Source organism: Oncorhynchus kisutch, linkage group LG8 (assembly GCF_002021735.2).
Source record: "Oncorhynchus kisutch isolate 150728-3 linkage group LG8, Okis_V2, whole genome shotgun sequence".
Taxonomy (NCBI): domain Eukaryota; kingdom Metazoa; phylum Chordata; class Actinopteri; order Salmoniformes; family Salmonidae; genus Oncorhynchus; species Oncorhynchus kisutch.
In genome coordinates, this window is record NC_034181.2 from 64,764,527 (window position 1) to 64,785,149 (window position 20,623).

Consider the following 20,623-nt stretch of genomic DNA (forward strand, 5'->3'; position numbering starts at 1 on the left):
GTCCAAGAGGCTTCTAAACAGCTTCTACCCCCAAGCCATACGACTCCTGAACGTCTAATCAAATGGCTACCCAGACTATTTGCACTGCCCCCCCCCCCCTCACTGTAAGGTCTACACCTGTTGTATTCGGCGCATGTGACAAACTCATTTTGATTTGATTTGATCATCTCTTACCCTAGCCTGGGTACAGTCTGTTTGTGCCATCATGCCACTCGTTGCCACTCCTTGTCATGCCATGGTGTTGACATGATACCAGATCTGGGACCAGTCTAATCTCACTCTAAAATCCTGAAATAACAAATCCTCAACATGAGGGCCCTCTGTGTCTACTGCTGAAACAGGACTCTTCACAAAGTACTGATGTTTAACAATATGGTCTTTGCAAAATGTCAGCACCTCTTTTTCAGTTTGTCTCAGACCGAAGAGGGAATTGCTAAACTGAGGGGCAGCAGTAGAATATACAGAGAGGGATGGTGAGAGGACAACAATGGTAGTGTAACCTGTGTGAGTTATGACCAACTCATACTCATTTGCATTCTGGGTAAGTAGTAAGAATGAACACTTTACTTTATGCCATTTGCTATGCAGCGGCAGTGAAAGAGTTAAGGATGGTGTCTTGTGCACTGGAGGGCGATGAGTGAGTTATCTCCTTTCCACCACAGGAGCAGAAAATGACAGAGGGTTTTCTCTGGGGGAACTTCCAGAGTTCATATAGTCTGCCTGACTGCAGAAGGTACGGAGGCACGGAGACAGAGGAGGTGAGTGAACAGCTATGGTCTAAAGATATTATTGTATCTCACGAAGACTCAAATGATGGATCATTGACATGTGATGGTGATATGCTACATATTGAATGTGCATTGTCTTTCTTACATAGTCTTCCTGATTCAGCAGCTTGCTGTCTTCTCCAGTTTCTCTGTCTAAGATCGTATCAAAGTGATAAATTACTTTCATGTTTATGAGCATCAATCTGTCAACGCTATGAGACTAATGTAAATGCATTAAGGGCCCATCCAATTGTGTCTGACATGCAGACATCAGCCCTATAGATAAAACAACACCACTCCAACCAGTGCTCATAAAGGTTGACCTACTGTACTGTACTCTCTTAAAATATCTTTAGCCAGGGTGATAAGTGTCTTTCTCATACACAGACTGACAGAGATGTAGTTTACCTTCTCTTATAGAGGTGTCTTTGACAGAAGGTACAGTCATTCAGGACTGGACCCCCACCAGAGACAGCAGGCTGGTGTCTGAGAGAGCCCAGAGAGGACATGATAAAAACAGTGTGTAACAGCTGTGTCTGAGGCAAGATAATTACTAATGGCTGGAGTGATCTCTGAACGTTCCTGCACAGGGACAGGGGGCGCTACAGTAAATGATCCAACACTGACAGGAAGATAGCAGGGATACAATGACCAGACCATTAGGAAACAACCCATCCAGGAGAAGCTCAAATTCCTTTTTGCCCCAATGTGCTAACATCATTGTATTAAAATGCCATTTGCAGACTCACAGGAGCTTCCTGGGACGTACAGAGGCTTAGAACAACATATACAACTGATCATGGCTCAGTTCTCTCTCATTCTCTCTGTCTCTCAGTCCCCACATCCCGCTATCATAAGTACATCAGTGCAGAGTGGGAACCATTGAGATCAGACTGTGTCTGTGCCTACATTCATCTCCTCTAATGCTCTCTATGGAGCTGCAGCAGAAATCCCCTCAGTCACATGATCTAATGCTCCCAAAACCAGATGTGCAGATCAATAATAGGAAGTCAGCTCCAATGCAGAACAACATTATTTCTCCATGTAATGAAGCGCTGAATCTGAATGAAATATAGAGCAAGCTGAATGACATTGTTGCTGTCCAAAGCTAAATCATTCTGCTGTGAGGCATTTCGACAGTCAACCTCAACAGGCCAGGTAAAAATACACATGGATTGTTAACATTGCGACCTGCAGGTTGGTGTGTGTGTGTGTGTGTGTGTGTGTGTGTGTGTGTGTGTGTGTGTGTGTGTGTGTGTGTGTGTGTGTGTGTGTGTGTGTGTGTGTGTGTGTGTGTGTGTGTGTGTGTGTGTGTGTGTGTTTAAGCAGAGGGGGCTGGACAGGCAGCTGGGATGTGAGTTGTAGTCATGTGGGGTTAATCAGAGCTAGGATAGGATCAGCCTGGACTGAAATCACACAGATCAGGGTAGAGGGTCCTATAAGGTTTCAAATTGGCAGCTTTGAGCATGATCATGAAGGACAGTGTGTGCACGGGTAAACATGGGTTTGTGGGTCACTGTTTTGTCATCACCTATTCTAATGTGTGAGGTAGTCTGATCCTTTACTGAGGATTATTACCCATCAGCTGACTGACATGATGCCAGAGAACTACAGCAGGATTATTCATTCTAACACTATGCACCTAAACCAAGGTCAGTCAGAGCTGAGATCATGTGTGCGGGTGGGTCTGTCGAGGTTCTGAGGCAAAGCAGTGATGCATGGCTGCGCAGCGGCAGTCTTCTCAATCAGAGCTGCCTGGGTAATGTTTACAATAAATGCAACAGCTGCATAGCTTGCTATCTGGCTCCTTAAGGAGGAAGGCTGCGGATGTATCACTGTCCCAAAGGTGGAGAGGAGTGTATGAGGAGTGTTTGTGTGTGAGTGTGTGTGAGTCCAGCCAGCTGGGGGGAGTGCTGGTGGCTCGGCTCTGGGCTCTCTCTTTGTTGACAGCCAGTTGTGACATATCCCAAGGATCAGTGGCTCTGTCGACATGATGCCATTGGCTTCTTAAAATAGATAGAGAAGGACACTCAAAGAAAACAGAACCGCGGTCGTGAACCACGGCAGGCTCAGAGTGGGACTGACCCACATCGCAGCCAGCCCGTCCGAGTCAGGCGACCAGCCTGTTAGCCAGTCTCTACCGCAGAGAGACTGTACAGAGACACTGTGATCCTAGCTGAGATTTCCATCATCAGGACTCCCAGTGGAGACTGTACAGCACAGAAAGATGGCTGTGAACAGACCGGAAGGTAAGGCACATAGCAGATAACAAGTATAGGTACACTATAAACTGTTCTAGCAACTAGAGACTCGGAAACTATTGTGTTGCTGTTTGAGAGAATGTGATTAAGTCCATAACGTGTGATGGAAATGAGATGGCTATTACTCTGGGAGGAATACTGATGGCTGTTTGGTGTCTCTGACTAAGAAAATTGTGTATAACTGATGCTGAGGCAGCAGTATAAGCAGAGAGAATGAGAGAGAGAGAGAGAGAGAGAGAGAGAGAGAGAGAGAGAGACTGTGTGTGTGTGTGTGTGTGTGTGTGTGTGTGTGTGTGTGTGTGTGTGTGTGTGTGTGTGTGTGTGTGTGTGTGTGTGTGTGTGTGTGTGTGTGTGTGTGTGTGTGTGTGTGTGTGTGTGTGTGTGAGGCAACACTCCAATTCATTGAGAGGAAGAAGCGGTGCTAAATTATTTATGAGAACCCATCTTTTAATCAATGCTGCTGCTGCTTCACAGAAACCCTCTCAGCTTTCAGAGTTCACCTGTGGTCTTTGCTGTAATGTGCTGCTCTCTCTGTCTGTCTGCAGTGCAGTGGGAAGTGGGCAGTGGGTAGTGGGCAGTGGGTAGTGGGCAGTGGGCAGTGGGCAGGCGCTAGTTTCATCCACAAAGCTGTTCTTGGAAGTGGCTTAGGGTGAGCAGTGGGGTGTTTGTGGCATAGAATTTTGGCAGGAATGGCAGCCCGCTTGGAAAGGCTTGGCAGAATGGAGCTTTGACATTACTCTGTCACTGATGACACTAGAGCTTTTCTCTCAGGGGCACCAGGTCTGTATGGCCACTGTGCTGTCTGGGTGGATTGGGTTTCATGTCATTGGGGTATCAACAAACCCCTCGTGGTTCGGTCACTTGATCTGTGGGTGCAGACCTGTCCCTAAATGGGACAACTGTGTGGTTAATGGACCAGTGACTGACAATCAGACACTGGGCTATAAAGTCTACAGTTCAACCGTTACTGTCATGGTTGCACAGGGGATTATGATTAGGACCATAAACCTGAAAGGAATAGAGCTGGTATGTGTCTGGAGACAAAGTCGAGTTTTCCATTTTGAAAATCACATTGAGCCACTTAAGACAGCAGATGTTTTCAGTGTAATCTGCCAGCTCAAGATTTGTGTCCCTAGCCTCATCTTGATACATGACCAACAAACATGTTCATGAAACCGTATAAACAACATCGTTGCAGCCTGGGTGTACAACTGCAGATACTCTGGTCTTCAGAAAATGAAGAGAATGATGGAACAGCTGGGAAATAAAACTGAATTAAATTCCAGGGGGTAATAAGATGATCTCTGACAGTACAATTCACTCAGCAGACAGTCTCTGCATTAGATAAACACTAACCTGATGTCATTCTCTACCCTGTCTCTATGTTGTCCTCAGAGAGGACAGTATGGGGCCTGGTGTTGACCCTAAAGGTCATAAGTGAAAATAGCATATTGTCTCGGAGGCAATGTAACGTGATCAGTTGTCAGTATTTATGTCGGTCACAAGTACTTAAGGATCTGCTTACCAGAGTCATCTCAAAAGGAGATTGCAGTATAAGCACAGCACAATTTGTCAATCTGTCGTGGTGGTTGTTTTGCCATGCCTCGAGGTAACTCTGCTAAGCAAATAAATGAGTATATGCTAATAGATCTAATATTAGCTAACACATTGTGCTAATAGTTCTCTGTTAATACTAGGTGAATATGCAAAGCAATACTTTTAGCAGAGGGATGTCATGACAGTGAGGTGTTGTGATGACAAAGCAGATATGAGTTCTGAGTGGACAGAAATGCTGGAATTGGCAGCGATTTTTTGGGGAAGAATTAGCTCCACCTCCTACAATAACAAAACTCCAATCTAATGCTTCCAAAACTAAGTGTCTACATATCTGTACAGTGTTTATACTAGGCTGCTACACCTGGTGTTTTTACAGACATGCCGAGACAATTCCCTAAGATCACGCTGAGTGAGGTGGATGAGGAGACACGTCTGCTGGCTGAGAAGGTGTATGCGTCAGCGCTGAAGGAGGAGGACACAAACGATGCGCTGTCCATGTTCACCGTCCCTGAGGACTGTCCCATCGGCCTGCACCAGGCCAAGGAGAGGGAGCTGCTCAAAGAGCTGGCAGAGCAGCATTCAGAAGAGAGCGCCAAGAGGTGAGTCTGGGCCTCGACAATACAGGACCTCATGGAATCGAACCTAGCTGATCAGTTAAGTACTGGAGTGTCGGGAATTCATAAGAACGTTTGGTTTCCAGGAAGAAGAGTTTCAAGATGATCCGTTCGCAGTCTGCGTCCTTGCAGGGCCTGCAGATCCCTGTGACTGCAGAGTGGGCCCGTTCTGTGGTGACCCCATTCCTCTCACCCTCCTCCACCTGCTCCTCACTTCCAGAGAACTGCCCTGAGTACCAGAGGGTCACCATCAGTGGAGACTACTGCGCTGGTGTAAGTGCTCCAAGCAGGTGTCATACAGTTCAGACACAACTCATACAGTATTTCACTGCATACTGGAAGAGTTGCAATGAAATGGGACAGTAATGATTGTGTTTTGCTTTTCGTGTATTGATGTGAATACTGATGTGTATATTGATGTGTATAGTGTATATTTATGTTTTTGTTTCGTCTGTAAAAAAAGAACTTGGACTCAGCATGACTCCCTGTCAAAATAAAAGTTAGATAAACAATTTAAATAATAAAAGTGGTACTTTGGTATGACTTTTAAATCCCCAGGTGGTTAACAATAATCTTGTGTGTAGAGAGTCCACAGGATGAAATGGAAAGCCATGTGATAAGACTAGTAATGACAGCTCTCTCCTCTCCCCAGATCACAGTAGAGGACTATGAACAGGCAGCAAAAACCCTGATGAAAGCCCTGTTCATTAGGGAGAAGTACTCCAGACTGGCCTACCATCGCTTTCCCCGGACCGTCGCTCAGTTCCTCCGTAGCGCTGAGAACCAGACGTGGAAGGAAGAGGACGGGGTTCTACCAGGTATACACTGAGTGTACAAAACATTCAGAACACCTTCCTAATATTGAGTTGCACCCCCCTTTTGCCCTCAGAACAGCCTCAATTCGTCGGAGCATGGGCTCCACAAGGTGTTGAAAGTGTTCCACAGGGATGCTGGCCCATGGTGACTCCAATAATTCCTACAGTTGTGACAAGTTGGCTAGATGTCCCTTGGGTGGTGATGCAAACAGGAAACTGTTGAGTGTGAAAAACCAAGCATCGTTGCAGTTCTTGACACAAACCGGTGCGCCTGTCACCTATGACCATACCCCGTTCAAAGACACTTAAACATTTTGTCTTGCCCATTCACCCTCGGAATGGCACACATACACAATCCATGTCTCAATTGTTTCAAGGCTTAAAAATCCTTCTTTAACTTATCTCCTCCCCTTCATATACATTGATTGAAGTGGATTTAACAAGTGACATCAATAAGGGATCATAGATTTCACCTGGATTCACCTGTTAGTTTATGTCATGGAAAGAGCAGGTGTTCATAATGTTTTGTACACTCAGTGTATACTCAAACAGTGCCCATAAATTAACTATATGTCCATAATGTGTTCTTAACGTCCTGTACAAGTAGAGTCCATTGTATTAGAGTCTATGTCAGTCATACTGGTCTCCCCACAGATGTCTGCCCTTGCCCCAGGGAGGGGGAGGACCCGTACAACATTGAGAATATCCCAGACAACCTGAGCTATGAGCTGCAGACGAAAGATGGCATAGTGTATGTGTATGAGAACGCAGAGGCTCTAAGTCAGAACAGGCCCCGCAGCCTGCCCTACCCTGACCTGGAGACCTTTGCCATAGACCTCAGCCATGTGCTGGCCATGATCATTGATGGACCCACGTGAGTGACCACCACTTCCTGAACTCACCACGGTGTAATGGAGCTTTATTTTTGTCTCTGCATAACTAATGTGCTTTACAGGAAGACCTATTGTCACAGACGCCTGAACTTCCTGGGCTCAAAGTTCTACCTGCATGAAATGCTCAATGAGATGGCTGAGCTAAAGGAACTGAAGGGTGTTCCACACAGAGACTTCTACAATGTCAGAAAGGCAAGTTTCCAGCACTTGAATGTGAAAGCTAAATTTGTAATGTGAAGTGAAAGTCCACCGTTTAGATCTGATGTGGCTACTTTCCCAGAGGCTTTGTGATAAAAAGCCACAATGAAAATGTGACGTCTCTCTTTCCCCAGGTGGACACACACATCCATGCAGCCGCCTGCATGTCCCAGAAGCACCTTCTGAACTTCATCCAGACCACCTACAAGACGGAGGCAGACCGTGTGGTGCTGGAGAAGGGCGGGCGGAAGCTGACCCTCAGAGAGGTGTTTGAACACCTCAACATGGACCCCTATGACCTCACTGTGGACTCCCTGGATGTACACGCTGTAAGACCCTCCCTCTCTCTATCTATTTCACCTGACCATCATGCAATACCCTTACAAAGAAAAACAAATGAAAAAATCATGGGGATAAACATAGTTTTCAGACACGTGGGAAGTTCCACATCTTATTTTCCATGTATTTTTCCCTCGTGAAACTATATAACACTATTACTCCACCACCGTTTCAGTAAAAAGCTACGGTTTGGGGCTGGAGAAATGCAACCACTCTCAAATCCCTACACTACGCTATGGATGCAAGGACTGTCCATCCATGATACACTACATGACCAAAAGTATGTGAACACTTGCTCGTCGAACATCTCATTCCAAAATCATGGGCAGTAATTTGGAGTTGGTCCTCCCTTTTCTGCTATAACAGCCTCCACTCTTCTGGGAAGGCTTCCACTAGATGTTGGAATATTGAATCATCTACAATGTCATTGTATGCTGTACCATTAAGCGTTCCCTTCACTGGAACTAAGGGGCCTAGCCCGAACCATGAAAAACAGCCCCAGACCATTATTCCTCCTCCACCAAACTTTACAGTTGCCACTATGCATTGGGGCAGGTAGCATTCTCCTGGCATCCACCAAACCCAGATTCGTCCACTGGACGGTGGATGGTGAAGCGTGATTCATCACTCCAGAGAACTAATTTCCACTGCTCCAGAGTCCAATGGCGGCGAGCTATACACAACTCCAGCCGACGCTTTACATTGTGCATGGTGATCTTAGGCTTGTGTGCGGCTGCTCTGCCATGGAAACTCCCGACGAACAGTTCTTGTGCTGACGTTGTTTTCATAGGCAGTTTAGAACTTGGTAGTTGTAACCAAGGACAGACGAACTCTGGAGTGTTGCAACCGAGGACAGACGATTTTTAAGCACTACGCACTTCAGCACTCGGCGGTCATGAGGCAAAATATTTTATATTCTTCAAGAATGAATTGGTAAATATCATTAATTTATAAATCCAAAAATGGATGTGTTCACTAAGGATTGCCCCTTTAATAACAGGTAGTGATTTTCATACAGCAGACCTACACTGAGTGTACAAGATATTAAGAACACCTACTCTTTCCATGACATAGACTGACCAGGTGAATCCAGGTGAAATCTATGATCCCTTATTGATGTCACTTGTTAAATCCACTTCAATCAGTGTAGATGAAGGGGAGGAGACAGGTTAAATAATCATTTTTAAGCCTTGAGACAATATTGATTGTGTACAGTATGTGTGCTATTCAGAGGGTGAAAGAGCAAGAAAAAATATTTAAGTGACATTGAACGGGGTATGGTCGTAGGTGCAAGGCGCACTGGTTTGTGTCAAGAACTGCTAGGTTTTTCACGCTCAACAGTGTCCCGTGTGTATCAAGACTGATCAACCACCCAAAGGACACCCAGCCGACATCAATCTACACACAATACCCCATAATGACAAACCAAAAACATGGACTTATGTAAATATGAAATATCACATTTACATAAGTATTCAGACCCTTTACTTAGTACTTTGTTGAAGCACCTTTGGCAGCAATTACATTATTGAGTCTTCTTGGGTAAGACACTACAAGCTTGGCACACCTGTATTTAGGGAGTTTCTCCCATTCTTTTCTGCAGATCCTCTCCATCTCTGTCAGGTTGGATGGGGAGGACAATGACCCTAAGCACACAGTCAAAACAACGCAGGAGTGGCTTCGGGGCAAGTCTCTCCAGAGATGTTCTATCGTGTTCAAGTCTGGGCTCTGGCTGGGCCACTCAAGGACATTCAGAGACTTGTCCCGAAGCCACTCCTGCGTTGTCTTGGCTATGTGCTTAGGCTCGTTGTCCTGTTAGAAGGTGAACATTCGCCCCAGTCTGAGATCCACAACGCTCTGGAGCAGGTTTTCATCAAGGATCTCTCTATACTTTGCTCCGTTCACCTTTCTTCAAGCCTGACTAGTCTACTAGACCCTGCCGCTGAAAAACATCCCCACAACATGATGCTGCCACCACCATGCATCACCGTAGGTATTGGTATTGGCCATGTGATGAGCGGTGCCTGGTTTCCTCCAGACGTGACGCTTGGCATTCAGGCCAAAGAGTTCAATCTTGGTTTCATCAGACCAGAGAATTTTGTTTCTCATGGTCTGAGAGTCTTTAAGTGCCTTTTGGAAAACTCCAAGCGGGCTGTCATGTGCCTTTTACTGAGGAGTGGCTTCTGTCTGGCCACTCTACCATAAAGGTCTGATTGGTGGAGTGCTGCAGAGATGGTTGTCCTTCTGGAAGGTTCTCCCATCTCCACTGAGGAACTCTAGAGCTCTGTCAGAGTGACCATCAGGTTCTTGGTCACCTCCTTAACCAAGGCCTTTTGTCCCCCAATTGCTCAGTTTGGCTGGGCGGCCAGCTTTTGGAAGTCTTGGTGGTTCCAAACTTCCATGTAAGAATGATGGAGGCCACTGTGTTCTTGGGGACCTTCAATGCTGCAGAAATGTTTTGGTACCCTTCCTCAGAACTGTGCCTCGACACAATCCTGTCTCGGAGCTCTACGGACAATTCCTTCGACCCCATGGCTTGGTTTTTGCTCTGACATGCACTGTCAACTGTGGGACCTTAAATTGACAGGTGTGTGCCTTTCCAAATCATGTCCAATCAATTGAATTTCCCACAGGTGGACTCCAATCAAGTTGTAGAAACATCTCAAGGATGATCAATGGAAACAGGATGCACCTGAGCTCAACTTTGAGTCTCATAGCAAAAGGTCTGAAAACTTATGTAAATATTTTTTGTATTTAAAAAAAATAAATTTGCAAAAATGTCAAGAAAACTGTTTTTGCTTTGCCATTATGGGGTATTCTGTGTAGATTGTTGAGTTTTCTTCTTCTATTTTAGTTAATCCATTTTAGAATAAGGCTGTAACGTAACAAAATGTTGGAAAAATCAAGTGGTCTGAATACTTTCCGAAGGCACTGTATGAAACTGCAAATGTGATTTTCACATGATTGAATTTCACACGTGAACTTGCATTTCCACATGAGAAAGTGAGCTTTTCACATGTGAATGTTTTTCACATGTGAAACTGCAATTCACATGTGAGGTGAAAACATGTTACAAGGTGGTGTTGACTTGTGAACTCTTAATTGAATACATGTGAAAATATGGTTTCACATGTGAAATTTAAGTTCAACATGTGAAAACAGGCATTGCTTTTTAGACATGTCTTTTTGTAAGAGTATATGATCCATACTGTACAGGAACAGATGTTATGCCATAAAACACATATTTATTGTGTAACCATAGCTGTTCAGTTATATCTATAGCTAGAGACACATTTCAGTTTTGGAGATCTGTTAGCACCATCCATACGCTAATATTAGATCTGTGTGTGTGCCTCACCCCACAGGGCAGACAAACCTTTCACAGATTCGATAAGTTCAACTCCAAGTACAACCCAGTGGGGGCCAGTGAACTCCGAGAAATCTACCTGAAAACAGACAACCTCATAGATGGAGAGTACTTTGCACGCATTATCAAGGTATAGTTCATTCATACAGAAAACATCCTGATTCTCTCAAATTGATAACACATGTTATGTTGCACAAGCTATTGTTATTTTGGAACAACAACATGTGCAGCAACACATTTGAGGATGTGTTACTCTGATGGATGGGAGGTGACAGAGACCCAGAATAATGGTCTTGTTTGGAGATGAGAGAACTTTCTACCACGTCTTGCCCTTGACAGGAAGTGTCCCATGACCTAGAGGAGAGTAAGTACCAGCATGCTGAGCCTCGTCTGTCCATCTACGGACGCTCTGCAGACGAATGGGACAGCCTCTCCAAGTGGTTCATCCAGCACAAAGTGCACTCTACCAACATGCAGTGGATCATCCAAGTCCCCAGGATCTAGTAAGTGCTGCTGCCTGAGTGACAGCTGAAGGCAAAGAGTTAAATTTAACTTTCAACTGGAGAAGGTATGTAATTTGGCTAATATAAACGATAATACTATTTTTATGAGATGTTTGTCATGCTTAAAAATCTTTCACTTCTTTCAGTGATATTTTCAAGTCAAAGAAGTTGATCACTAACTTTGCCAAGATGTTGGAGAACATATTCCTTCCTCTGTTTGAGGCTACAGTCAATCCACAGAAGCATAAGGAGCTACATGTATTTCTCAAATATGTGAGTATAATTCATTTGGATTTTCCTGCAAAAACTATCCTGATAGTGTCAACCATTCACCATTCAACCCCTACTCTTCCTGTGCAGGTGACAGGCTTTGACAGTGTGGATGACGAGTCCAAGCACAGTGACCACATGTTCTCCTACAAGAGCCCCAAGCCTGAGCAGTGGACAGCAGATGAAAACCCTCCCTACAGCTACTACCTCTTCCACATGTACGCCAACATCATGGTGCTCAACAATCTGAGGAAGTACGTACCTGTTGATATCTGCCCCTCTCAGGCCTCTGGTAATGGACCCAAACCATTACATCTCATTCAAGAGAAACATAGACTTCCAACTGTCCTTCTGCTGATGCTGCTGAAGGGAAATGTAGGTGTTACACCCATTGTTCAGTTGCTATTATTCATTGAATTTACAGTAAGGCACTTCAGAATGTCCTGAGGGCAACCAAGGGGAGCAGAACAGGTGTCTGGTTGCAGTCATGCTACATTACTGCACAGTGTAATGCGCCAAGGCATCTATAAAGAAATTCCCTATGATAATACAAAGGAATAGAATTACAGACTTGAATTACTGGCACATATGGTCAAGGAGCTCCTCCAAGGTCACTGAAGATGCTACTGTAGGTCCTACATAATGCACTTATGTAGATGGAAGCACAGCTTCCAGAAAAGTAGTTGCTTTAAACGTGTGTGTGTGTGTGTGTGTGTGTGTGTGTGTGTGTGTGTGTGTGTGTGTGTGTGTGTGTGTGTGTGTGTGTGTGTGTGTGTGTGTGTGTGTGTGTGTGTGTGTGTGTGTGTGTGTGCGTGTGCGTGTGTGAATATGACCACTGAATATTTCCCTGGGTCTCTTCCAGAGAGCGGGGCTTGAGCACTTTCCAGTTCCGTCCACACTGCGGGGAGGCTGGATCCATCACCCACCTGGTCTCTGCTTTCCTCACAGCTGACAACATCTCCCACGGCCTCAACCTCAAGAAGGTCCTTTACTACTAGACTGAATCCTGCATCAACTGTCCTCAACACATTACAGCCTACACACATTTATTTGCCATCAATGGACTACTATAATTCCTCAACACCCCAGCATGTTTGAGTGGAGCACTCTCATGCTGATCTCCCATGTGATACAGTAGGTGCTACTCACATGAATAGTGGATGTCATGAGATGACCCTAAAGAAATGCAAAGCTATCTAATATTCTCACATGAAAGCACGCTGTATAAATGCAAGCCATTGTACTGTAATACAGTAACAGTGTTTAGCCCTTCAGGGCTTCCTGTTTGCTTCATTTTCCTGTCTTTCTGTGGGCCTAACCAGCACACAGACAAGGAAAGGCCCTGTCTACCAGGCCTGCTCCATGCAAATACAGCCACTGAAAATAACCGAGCCAGCCACAGGGACAGGAGCTAGCTTTCAACTTTTGACACATTTTAACATCCACCGTGTGTGCTGATCAGTAAGCAGAGACCCTGTACGCTGGGCAGGTGACAGCGAGGTGTGTGTGAGTCTGTGTGCATGTACTGAGTGTGTCTGTCTCTCTCTGTCACAGAGCCCTGTCCTACAGTACCTGTACTACCTGGCCCAGGTGCCCATTGCCATGTCTCCTCTGAGCAATAACAGCTTGTTCCTGGAATATTCCAAAAACCCTCTCAGGGAGTTCCTACACAAGGGGCTGTGCGTGTCTCTATCAACAGATGATCCTATGCAGTTCCACTATACCAAGGTAAACTGTTGGAGAAAATAGTAGCTCAAATCAGCTCCAGCTGAGTGTTCCATAGCTATATTGTAGGACAGTACCAGATGACAGTGTGTCCTGTCTGTAGGAGGCACTAATGGAGGAGTATGCCATCGCGGCCCAGCTGTGGAAGCTCAGCACCTGTGATGTGTGTGAGATTGCCAGGAACAGTGTGCTGCAGAGTGGCCTGTCTCACCAGGTAGAGCTCTGGGCACTGATATCTACACTTTTAGAAAAAGGGTTCCAAAAGGGCTCTTCGCTGTCCTCACAGGTGAACCCGTTTTGTTCCAGGTAGAATACTCTTTGGTTCCAGGTATAAACCCAAAAGTGTTCTACCAGGAACCAAAAAAGGTACTTCAAAGGGTTCTCCTATGGTGACAGCCAATGAACACTTTTACATTCTAGATAGCACCTTTTTTATAGTGTATAATAGCATGAATGCAAAATAACATTAAATATCCTTCCCCTGTCCCCCATCTAATGGAGTGGTTATACCTACGGAGCTTACATGATATACAATCTCTGGTAATACTGTATAACTCATTTTGTGCAGGAGAAGAAGCACTTTATTGGGGCCAACTACTTGAAGGATGGACCTGAGGGGAACGACATTCGGCGGACCAATGTGGCTCAGATCCGCATGGCCTACCGCCAGGAGACCCTGTGCAATGAACTCAGCTTCCTAGTGGATGCAGTGAAGACTGAAGCGGCCATTGGCACACAACCAGAGTGACCACAACAATATGGGACTCAATCCATGCATGTAAGCTCTCAACCATCACAACGATATCTCTTGCATTCATGGGAGAAAAAGCCAAATTATTTGAATGGATAAGTGTATCTCTTGTTTCTCTGGCTGCATGTGTGCTACTGTGAAAGCAGATAACAAGGGGTGCCATTGCAGTTAAAGAGATTCTCCAGTACTTTTGTATACTTTTTGCCAGTGGTTCTGAAAGTAGTGCTCAAGAGCCAAAAGTGGTCCCCGAAAATCTTGCTAGTTGTCATATGGCGAGGGGCTGAAGCTCATTGGTTGAATTCGAATCCTAAGTGGCTGGCCCACATTGAGGAATATGTAGGCCAAGCACAGCTTCCAGAAAAGTAGTTGCTTTAAAACTAGGCATTTCATGTATAACTGAGGTAAGATAGATTATGCATGTATGAACTACACATTGACACATCCAAAGCGGGAGATTTAATAAATACTTATTAGTCACCAAAGTTCCGGAGCATGTCTTTAACAGTATAAAAATAGTTTGGAGAGGTAGTAGTAGGAGCCAACTACTTCTTAGTGTCTAAATGATGTAGGTCCACAGTACAAGGGTTTCCTTCTGCAGTGCAGCAACATCCACTGCACTAAGGCTGGCTCCCTCTGCAGAGCACTTACTCACAGTTCAGTAATGTTACAACATATTTGTGGTTTCAAGTGCAATGTCTGGGAGAAAAAACACTGGCCACTTCTATTTTGATGTCCAACACTCACTGCATCATGCCTTAGTGATGGGCGGTCCCAGCTGTTGACAGAACCTGACAGTGTTAATCTCTGGAGCTGGAACACTGCTTTAGCTGTGATGAATGAAGTCTGGTACATTTCCACTGTCCCTTTCCATGTGTGCTTGTTTTTACAGGATGTCATGCAGTAGGTTCCAAGAAGGACACTGAAGTCATTTGTGGGACACTGTAGGTACAAAACATTGTACTTGCTCTGTATGAGATCTGCTTGAAGTATTTGTGTGAATGTTTTTTTTCAATTTGAATGAAAACAGGCCTTTATATTGGTCAGAGTATGCTATATTTCATTTGAATGTACTGTATCTATAATGTACTGTGCTGTGTCTATAAAGCAACATTGAGTCAATTGAGTTGTGAAAGTTTGGACAAGAGAGAAAAATGAGAAAGCATATAAGATACAAGATGTCCAAAGATGTTACAACGCTCTATCTCACCTCTTCCTCGTTAATGGTTGACAGAATGCTGTAAAAATAGCCTGTTTTTAATTATGTTACTTTTGTTATCAATAAAGATATTTAAACGTGGATAATTCCATTTTTTTTTTGTCATGCAGCAATTTAAAACTGTGAGATGATGGAATACATTGTTTATTAGAACATTAACCCAAATCTCATGGCATTAGTCTGCATTTCCAAAAAAGGCTAAGAAGTAACTACAAGGCAGGGTATACAAAAAGTTTGAATTTATTGCATCAATTCGAGATTGGCATTAGTTTAAAAACATGATTTAAAATGCAGCAGTTAGCAGTGGCCCTGGCATACTGACTAACCTTTTCTGAAGTCGTAAAATCAATTATATGTATAGCAAAAAATATGAAACCATTTTCAATTCAGCTACTATACTAGTCCTAAAATCATCAACTCATCCACGTTGCAGCAATAATTGCCATGATGACATCGCCATCTAGTGGTTAAAATACAGGACGCTCTTCAGAACAATCCATTGTGAACATGAACAACAAAAAACAAGGAGACATAAAATAACCTTCTAAAGCAAAATTGGAAAGGCATCCCATGCTATAAATAAATGCATTTGAATAACATTAATGCACACTTTATACAAACTACTTAACAACATAACTTCCATAAGCAGGAACGTAACTTTAAAAAAGCAGCCAGACCTTATCTTTGGTCTTACCAAATCTAAAGCATCAAGGTTCTGTCTCTGATGCTGAATCTGCGTTGGTCTCATCACTGATGTTTACACTGATGTCATTGGCTGTCTCTTTGCACACATCCTCCTCAGGCTCAGCCTTAGCTTCAGCCTCAGTCTGGGCTTCCTTTGTGTCCTTCATACAGGTGTGTGCTGCACATTCCTTTGTCTCAATGTACTCGTTCTGCTGCTCCCCATCCCAGCAGGGGAGAATAGTCTTGAGCCCATTGTTCCTTTATAAAGAGGAAAAATAAAATGTGACGTGCAGGCTGAACATTAGTTAACACAGTATCAACTTACATCCCTAAAGTCACTCTGCCTCTGCTATAAATCAAACGTATGCATGACCATGTCAACGGGTATATGTTATAGTAATTGTGCTTAATGAATTACCTCGATCTAAATAATGGTTTTCAATTCAAGGGATCTTACATATCTACTTTTCCCCTTTTATGAAGAAAAGGTAGCAAAAACACTTACATTCTAAAGTACAAGAGAATGGCCATTACGGTCAGAAGAAGAACAATGGTCGAGGTGATAAGTATTGCGCTGCTCATGGACTGGGGTAGTTCTACCTCTACCTCTGGGCTATCAGAAAAACTACTGAGAGAGAGAAGAGAGGAGCGAGAATGAGAGGTGGGCCGGGCGGACTGTGTGGAGGGGACAAGATGAATGATGGCTAAAGAGAGGGAGGTAGAGGGGGATGAGGCCGCTCCTGAAGGAGAGGGATGTGCTCCCTCCTGTTGCTTCGGCGTGGTCAAAGTGGTATCAGCTGTGGTACCTTCCAATTGTATCACTGTGGTAAGTAAATGAGAGTAAGTTAGCAATGCATTCACATTCAATTAAATTAATAAATTGATATCCAGCATTACCATCACAGTAGCTGTTTGCCAAACATTTTAATTTCACTCAATTCCTAAAACTTGGTCACACCACCCCAGGGATAGTTCAGGAAGTTAATGTAGGATGTTTTTCACACTCAAATGTTCCCTTTTCCTCTCACGTTCATACAATTGTTAGTCTCACAAAGGAAAGGAAAGTAAGTGATTTGACTTTCTGAAAAAATCCCAATTACCTCAGAGTTTAGGGTCAACAGAAAGGCACAGAGCAATTAGCCTATGTATTCATGAATCACCATAGCATAACATTTCTCTACTGGATCCATTGATCCAGTGACACGAGTCTACCAGACGAGCTCAGCATTCAACACCATAGTGCCCTCAAAGCTCATCAATAAGCTAAGGACCCTGGGACATCTCCCTCTGCAACTGGATCCTGAACTTCCTGACAGGCTGCCCCCAGGTGGTAAGGGTAGGTAACAACACATCCGCCACGCTGATCCTCAACACGAGGGCCCCTCAGGGGTGCGTGCTCGGTCCCCTCCTGTACTCCCTGTTCACTCATGACTGCACGGCCAGGCATGACTCCAACACCATCATTAAATTTGCTGATGACACACCAGTGACAGGCCTGATCACCGACAACGACGAGACACCCTATAGGGAGGAGGTCAGAGACCTGACTGTGTGGTGCCAGGACAACAACCTCTCCCTCAAAGTGATCAAGACAAAGGAGATGATTGTGGACTACAGAAAAAGGAGGACCCGAACACGCCCCCATTCTCATCAACGAGGCTGCAGTGGAGCAGGTTGAGAGCTTCAAGTTCCATGGTGTCCACATCACCAACAAACTAACATGGTCCAAGCACACCAAGACAGCAGTGAAGAGGGCACAACAAAACCTATTCCCCCTCAGGAGACTGAAAAGATTTGGCATGGGTCCTCAGATCCCCAAAAGGTTCTGCAGCTGCACCATTGAGAGCATCCTGACTGGTTGCATCACTGCCTGGTATGGCAAATGCTCGGCCTCCCACCGCAAGGCACTACAGAGGGTAGTGCGTTCGGTCCAGTACATCACTGGGGCCAAGTTTCCTGCCATCCAGGACCTCTATACCAGGCAGTGTCAGAGGAAGGCCCTAAAAATTGTCAAAAAGACTCCAGCCACCCTAGTCATAGACTGCTTCTAAACAGCTTCTACCCTCAAGCCATAAGACTCCTGAACATCTAATCAAATGGCTACCCAGACTATTTGCATTGCCCCCCCCCCCCCCCCTCACCACTGCTACTCTCTGTTCTCACCTATGCATAGTCACTTTAATAACTCTATCTACATGTACATACTACATCAACTAGCTGGTGCCCCCGCACATTGACTCTGTATCGGTTCCCACCTGTATATAGTCTCGCTATTGTTATTTTACTTTAATTACTTGTTACTTTTATCTCTTATTCCTTGCTGTATTTTTTTTAAACTGCATTGTTGGTTAGGGGCTCATAAGTAAGTAAGGTGTTTTATTTGGTGCATGTGTACTAATACAATTTGATTTGATTTGCATTGAGATTACGATTTTAAAAAAATCCTTTACTGTACCTGAAGCATTGAAGCAGAACACATCAAAAAGTTTGGTGACAGAGGCTCTCCATTTGATGACACCGGTCTGATTTTGACCACAGGTTTTACTGGCCTCAATACGAGGGATCACTGCAAAATGTTCATCAATCCACCCAAACCTAGAGACACAGCCAATTTAAATTGGATTCATTTATTCTCAGAGGTTATCTATTATGAAAAGGATCACTAGCATACAAAGAAGAATCGAATCCAAAAGCCATTTTACCTGCATGTTTCCAAGCCCAGTCTCTGAGCCTCCTCAACCTGGGAATTGGAGGCCATGGTTACACCCAGATACCAGCACACCTCCCTGGCCTCAGAGGCATTGAAGGCATAGGTAAACTGGTTGAGGTCATTTGTGTAGCTGACCAGAAACACCCCAGCTATTTGTCTCTCTGGGAAAGCTGGTGTTAAGGGAATTAAAGATACGTTTATGTGCATGTTTGCTGGTTTTAAAATGATTTCTAATTAGTCAAGTTTATCAATTTGAAAATCCAATAATAAGTCAAAATATTTTAAACTAATGATTTTTTTCTTCTTTTAGATAATTTAGTGAAAGTATCACTTAATGCATATGCATGCCTTGTATTATTTCATATATTTCTTATATCAACGTTCATCAGTAATCATTAATGAAGATACCAAAATCACTTCAAAATTATGTTCAAAGTTTTTCTCCAAAAGCACAATGCATATTTGAGAACTGTTTTTGAAGGCAACATCTTTGAGCTTTGAGACACATGCAGTATAAAAATAATAAATACAAAAATAATCATCTTACCATTGATTTTGCTAGGATCAACGTGTAGACCAGAGAATGACAGTGTGAGAGGCAGCAGTAGTGAGAGGATCCAAACCTGCATCATGGTTACCAATGGTCAGTGACACCGGACTGGGAGCTACTGGGATGTGTTCCACTGTGTGTTCCACTGTGTGTCTGTGAGCCAAATGAAGGGGTTAGTGAGAGGTGATTCTCTTCATATTAGAAGGGTGGGTTCATGAAGTGTACAAAGCTGTTGTATAAATGTCCAGTCAGACGAGGTGGTGACAAGGTCACGGAACCACCGGGAACAGGAAGCAGGAAGTACGTTGTACAGCCCATTCAGTATGAGCACTTTAGGATCCAAACAGGTCCAAGAATAAGATAAATGTAGCAAGACGTTAACAAAACATGGTGCAGAAGCATCGGAAGTGTGGCATAAACTGCTGAAGTAGTGGTAATATTTTTTAAGAGGTTAATTAATTGAGAATAAGATGAACAGCTCTTTCTCATAATACTGTGTAATAACACATTATGCTTGAAAAGACAGATGGAGGCTTCCATCTGAAACTGATCTTCCGGCCTCCTTTACCAACTTCAGGAAAACATTTCTGAGATGATCATTTCTGATTTGACCTCAAGGATCCCTTCTGTTAAAACAACTAACATTAAAACATTGAACCTTAGTCAAATTTGTTTTAATAGATAGGCACGTTAGATTGGGAGTCTGCCTAAAAAAAAACGTATGGACGCAGAATAAGCATGAATCAAACAAGCTAGTCCTTAAGTTGTATTCTTTCGAGAGAGTACATGAGGAGTGTTTGGCACAGATAGATGTTGGGAAAATTGTTTCTTTTTTATTGACTTTGGCACCTCACACAATGATTTCCTCCCTCTGCCATTTGCTCAGTCATTAACAAGCTCGTGATCCCTGGCATCCTCTGATGACTCTGACACACAGCGAAATCCCACTTCCAGCAAAACACCTCACCCCAACCTAGTACAGCAGGAAATGACGCAGACAGAACTGAAAAATAAGCAAAAGTAGTTTTTTGAAATATGAGAAGAGTCAGTGACATTTAAAAATCCCAAAAGAATGGACATCTAAAGAGGACATCTATATTTTCTTTTGTGACATTAATTGAATATTAAAACAGAGAGAATCACTCAAGCTGTCACGTTCTGACCTTCGTTCCTTTGTTTTGTCTTTGTTTTAGTATGGTCAGAGCGTGAGTTGGGGTGGGCAGTCTGTTTTTCTGTTGGTTTCTGTGTTCGGCCTAATATGGTTCTCTATCAGAGGCAGGTGTTGTTAGTTGTCTCTGATTGAGAATCATACTTAGGTAGTCTTTTTCCACCTGTGTTTCGTGGGTGTTTATTTTCTGGTCTGTGTTCTGTTGCACCGTTCAGGACTGTTCGTTTGTCGGGTA

The 20,623-nt window shown here is 44.0% G+C and overlaps 2 protein-coding genes across 2 annotated transcripts; one reads left to right on the forward strand and one right to left on the reverse strand.

The window, feature by feature from the left end:
• Window positions 1-2,675: 2,675 nt before the first annotated feature.
• LOC109895001 (AMP deaminase 3-like) lies at window positions 2,676-15,359 on the forward strand. Its single transcript, XM_031830861.1, has 15 exons — window positions 2,676-3,016; window positions 4,962-5,184; window positions 5,286-5,472; window positions 5,852-6,017; window positions 6,669-6,888; window positions 6,970-7,099; window positions 7,240-7,434; window positions 10,810-10,941; window positions 11,151-11,314; window positions 11,461-11,587; window positions 11,675-11,838; window positions 12,447-12,567; window positions 13,139-13,312; window positions 13,413-13,523; window positions 13,878-15,359. The coding sequence occupies exons 1-15, from the start codon at window positions 2,995-2,997 to the stop codon at window positions 14,055-14,057; spliced, it is 2,316 nt and encodes a 771-aa protein (XP_031686721.1). The 5' UTR covers window positions 2,676-2,994; the 3' UTR covers window positions 14,058-15,359.
• Window positions 15,360-15,493: 134 nt separating this feature from the next.
• Window positions 15,494-19,431, reverse strand: lyve1a (lymphatic vessel endothelial hyaluronic receptor 1a). Its single transcript, XM_020489077.2, has 5 exons — window positions 19,218-19,431; window positions 18,663-18,840; window positions 18,416-18,555; window positions 16,466-16,781; window positions 15,494-16,218 (listed from the first exon to the last, which is right to left on the reverse strand). Exons 1-5 carry the CDS (start codon window positions 19,300-19,302, stop codon window positions 15,984-15,986), a joined length of 954 nt encoding a protein of 317 aa, XP_020344666.1. The 5' UTR covers window positions 19,303-19,431; the 3' UTR covers window positions 15,494-15,983.
• Window positions 19,432-20,623: the final 1,192 nt, after the last annotated feature.